Consider the following 3,953-nt stretch of genomic DNA (forward strand, 5'->3'; position numbering starts at 1 on the left):
TAAGAAAAGGTCATAATTTTAAGAAAATTGGCACATGTTTAAATAAGGAAGGAGAACTACTCTTTATCACTTTTTCAAACTTAAAATGATATTATGCCCATGGAGAAAAAAGTGAGTGAAAAGGTGAAAGTCAAAATAAGTTAACATCATGCCATAATTCCTTTCAATTTTAAAATTTACCTCGCATGAACGATATTATTACTCATGTGGCCAAAGGTAATTTTAATAAATATCCATTGGAATTTTTTTTTTTAAGTTCAATTTTTAAAAAGAGTGGGCGCCCTCTTTTTATTTTTGAGCCAAAATTATATTTTATACTTAACATTTTCCAATATCAACTGTTGGTCTCCACCAATGTAACAGTCAATCTTTTGAAATATATAGTTAATTCAGCTTTGTACTCAAAATGAAGTCGGCAAACATGACCTTAAAACTAATTGTCAAATATCTGCCATAAAAAGGGCATTGAAATTCAAATAATGTGTGTTTTTCATGAGCAAATAACAACATGTTTAAAACTTCTAAATAATAATAACCCCCCCCCCACAAGAAAAAAAGAAACAACAACACAAAACAAAAACAACAAAAAACTTGATGATAGCACACATACAATTTTATTTAACTATATTATACACTCCTTTACTCTATCCTAATTCTTTAAAAGCATACAACCAAATTATTTAAAAAAAAAAAAAAATTTACATTGAAATAAATGAATCCGGAATTGTACAAATATACATTTCTTACTGCGCTGTATACTTAATGTTTAAAACTTTGCATAAAATAATAAAATAGATTCGTTCTGAAGATATGCATAACTGGATATTACAACTGTTTGAATAGTCTATACAACCGTGAAATTTTATCAATGCATCGTTCCTGCATGGTAAATAAGCCAACCATTATGAAAAGGCAACCATTTCTATGATTAAATTTACATCACCATTCATCCTCTATACTTAAATTTTCTACCACAAATCTGAATATTCTTTACACAATCTCATCAATATTTATCTAAACATCAAACTGTTTATTTCGGCTTAAGATTCACTTCTTTTCGTATCAAATCCAGCTGAAATAAAACCATTCATGGTTTAATGAAACGCTGTATTCATCTTTTAGAAGTAGCAAACATTCCTTAGTAATTTTCTAAAGTGGGTAAAAAGGCATTGAATTATAATTTAACTAACAGGATATACTACTTAAGTCGTAAATACAGTTACATGGATTGTCTTCATAGAGATAAGATACTCTAACTTTTTAAATGATATAATGATTAGACGTTTAAATAAATAAATTAAAAAAAATTAAAGAATAATTTGTGTTTGAAACGCGCTGCGCCCTTATATGACGTTTTGCATGACACAAACATTAGATTATGGCAGATCGTGCTCGAGGTAGATTTCATTCTATGTACTTCAAATTTCGTGTCCAAAGAACATTCACTAAGAAGGCAGACACCGAGTGCCTTGCGAAGGAGACTTATCTTAAAGAGGACCAAATAAAAGGTTAGGGTTTTTTGTCATCACTAATTTAAATAATGTACTTAACTGTTCTCTAATTTTCCTGTTCTTCAGATTCATTACTCAGTTTATATTAAAATGCAGTTTAGAGGCGGTGTTAGGGGGATGAGGTATGTTGTAGTTCAAAATACTGAATATTATTTTATATCCGATTCTATCTTTTCAGTCATACTTCAGTCATTCTCTGCATTGGATGAAAATGGTGACGGCAAGATATCTAAACAAGAAATTGCGAGAGCGTACAAGCTTGCAGGCTTCAAACCAACAAAAACAGATCTGGATGAAATAGTCGTGGAACATGATGAAAATGGTACATGATTTTATACCGACGTTTGTAATTATACGTTGTTAATCAGCAATACATTTTATGGACGTTCTTGTATCGTAGCAAACATGAGTTAACGTTTAAAGAACAGTTATATAAACGAAATTCATTATTTTTATCATGAAATGTGTGTCAAACATTTCCATTTTTACGTTCTGTATTTATATTGTTGTTCTTATGACGTTACCAAGTATAAATGTAATTTGTGGGGTTTCTTTATAAAAAAATAACACTAAATAACTTTAAAAAAGTATATGCAAAAAGAAAACAAGAAAAGGCATGCTCGACATATTTAAAAAAAGCCACGTATTTAATTATTGCAAAGCTATCGTTTGAGATCAAAAGTTTGTCAGTTTTGTATTTCTGTGGGTTTATGGTAATTTGTATTTCTTTATCATTGTCTTTCAGATGACGGCTACATAGATTTCGCCGAGTTTTTCAAAGCTATGCGGGTAAAAATGATTACTAACGACTTTGAAGAAGAACGGTTGAAAACAGCCTTTCGTGTCCTGGATACAAACCAAGATGGTTTCATCGCACGGGACGAATTAAGGCACGCAATTTCCACAAGCGGGGACCCTCTAACGGAAAAAGAAATAGACAGTCTTATAAAACGAGCAGACAAAAATCACGACGGCAAAATAGATTTTAATGGTTTGTTTGTTTCTTTGTATGACAGCAATATAGAAATACATTTCTACTACTGATATCGTTCCTCTAGCACTGGTATTAACAGTATTTAACGTTCAATTAGATGGTGATTCTTTTATTTTATTATGAAAACATTCTCCAAAAAAATCGAATTCAAGCAAATGCCGGTATATACAAATATTCACTATTTATTTGTTTATACAAATCGTTACTTCTAAGATATTTATTTATAGTGCGTCTTTAGTTCATGAATTTACATCTGCAGTCAACTATTGCATTCATTCCCTTTCAGAGTATGTCGAAGCCGGTCTTGACAAGTGCATATTCTAAGTGGTGAAAGCTTTTATAGAATAGTGGACATTAGCATAATTTATGTGTCAACATGCCATTGTCAACATCATGAATTTGTTATGCCATGTAGCCAGAAGAAAAATAGCGAACTTCGCAATAATAGATATTTTATAGACATACAATTGCTAAGAAAATGTGGATTACATTTCCCTTTGACAAAATCTAGAAACAGGTGCACATTTTTGACAATGAAATGTAAGTCGTTCCAACAAGGTGTGTCTCATGTGTAGTGTAACTCGTGTAATTTATATATTTCATTTAATGATATCAACTTGACATTGAAAATAAAACAGAAAGTGTGCGCAAGAATAAACGAGATAAAACATTCTTCAATGATGGTTCACCCTAATAACATGGCGTTATAAGCAGAATGTGTAAGAAAGTGAAACGACTGAATAAATGACGGGAGCATGAGTATGTCAAACGGACTTAGAATGGAAGTAGTGCTTATAAAAGGCAATGAAGATCCATTATATAACAGTTGATGAATCAGCTATATCAAAAGGCCTTATTTTATGTCTGAAAATGGTTTTATTGTATTCGTTATCATTTAATAAGTTTATTGCTGTATTCATTAGTAAGTTTGTAACTGAATTCATGAAAAATGAAAAACTTTGTCACTTTTATGAATTATAAGTTTCTTATGTTACCGTATTTATAATTAACATTAACTTGGTGACTGTATCCATTATTTTTTTGTTAATGTACTCGTTAATAAGTTTGTAATTCTGAATTAGATTTATTATTTACTTTGTGACTGTATTCATATTTTTGTTAATGTATTCAGTAATAAGTTTGTAGTTTTTGAATTAGATTTCATTATTCATTTATTAACTGCATTATTGTTGTCAATAATAACTTTATTATTGAACATCACAACATGTATGTATTAATATGTGTTACTGTATTCACAATCAACTTTGTAATATCCCGATGGAATTTCTTGACGTACCCGTCTGTTTTTTTTTCACAAGAATTTGTTCATTTGCATAGGCTTGTATGTTTCTGAAAATTATCAACACTGACAAACTTCATTTAATATTTTAATGCAAACCTAAGCTTAATCTTAAGAATTGTTGTTACTGCACTGTAAGTACGTGACT

General features: G+C 30.2%; 1 protein-coding gene across 1 annotated transcript; it reads left to right on the forward strand.

Moving 5' to 3' along the window:
- Nucleotides 1-1,324: 1,324 nt before the first annotated feature.
- On the forward strand, nt 1,325-3,688 carry LOC132713333 (uncharacterized). The gene is made up of 4 exons (XM_060695883.1): nt 1,325-1,508; nt 1,690-1,833; nt 2,257-2,502; nt 2,792-3,688. Exons 1-4 carry the CDS (start codon nt 1,379-1,381, stop codon nt 2,827-2,829), a joined length of 558 nt encoding a protein of 185 aa, XP_060551866.1. The 5' UTR covers nt 1,325-1,378; the 3' UTR covers nt 2,830-3,688.
- The last annotated feature ends 265 nt before the right edge of the window (nt 3,689-3,953 follow it).

Source organism: Ruditapes philippinarum, unplaced genomic scaffold (genome assembly GCF_026571515.1).
Source record: "Ruditapes philippinarum isolate M1 unplaced genomic scaffold, ASM2657151v2 ctg4598_1_1_1_1, whole genome shotgun sequence".
Taxonomy (NCBI): Eukaryota; Metazoa; Mollusca; class Bivalvia; order Venerida; family Veneridae; genus Ruditapes; species Ruditapes philippinarum.

What these genes read in the sequence shown, in the direction of transcription:
- LOC132713333 (XM_060695883.1), top strand. Translation starts at nt 1,379, where the DNA reads ATGGCAGATCGTGCTCGAGGTAGATTTCATTCTATGTACTTCAAATTT. An exon ending in CGTGGAACATGATGAAAATG is followed by an intron (nt 1,834 to 2,256) that starts GTACATGATTTT and finishes ATTGTCTTTCAG; the next exon opens with ATGACGGCTACATAGATTTC. An exon ending in CGGCAAAATAGATTTTAATG is followed by an intron (nt 2,503 to 2,791) that starts GTTTGTTTGTTT and finishes ATTCCCTTTCAG; the next exon opens with AGTATGTCGAAGCCGGTCTT.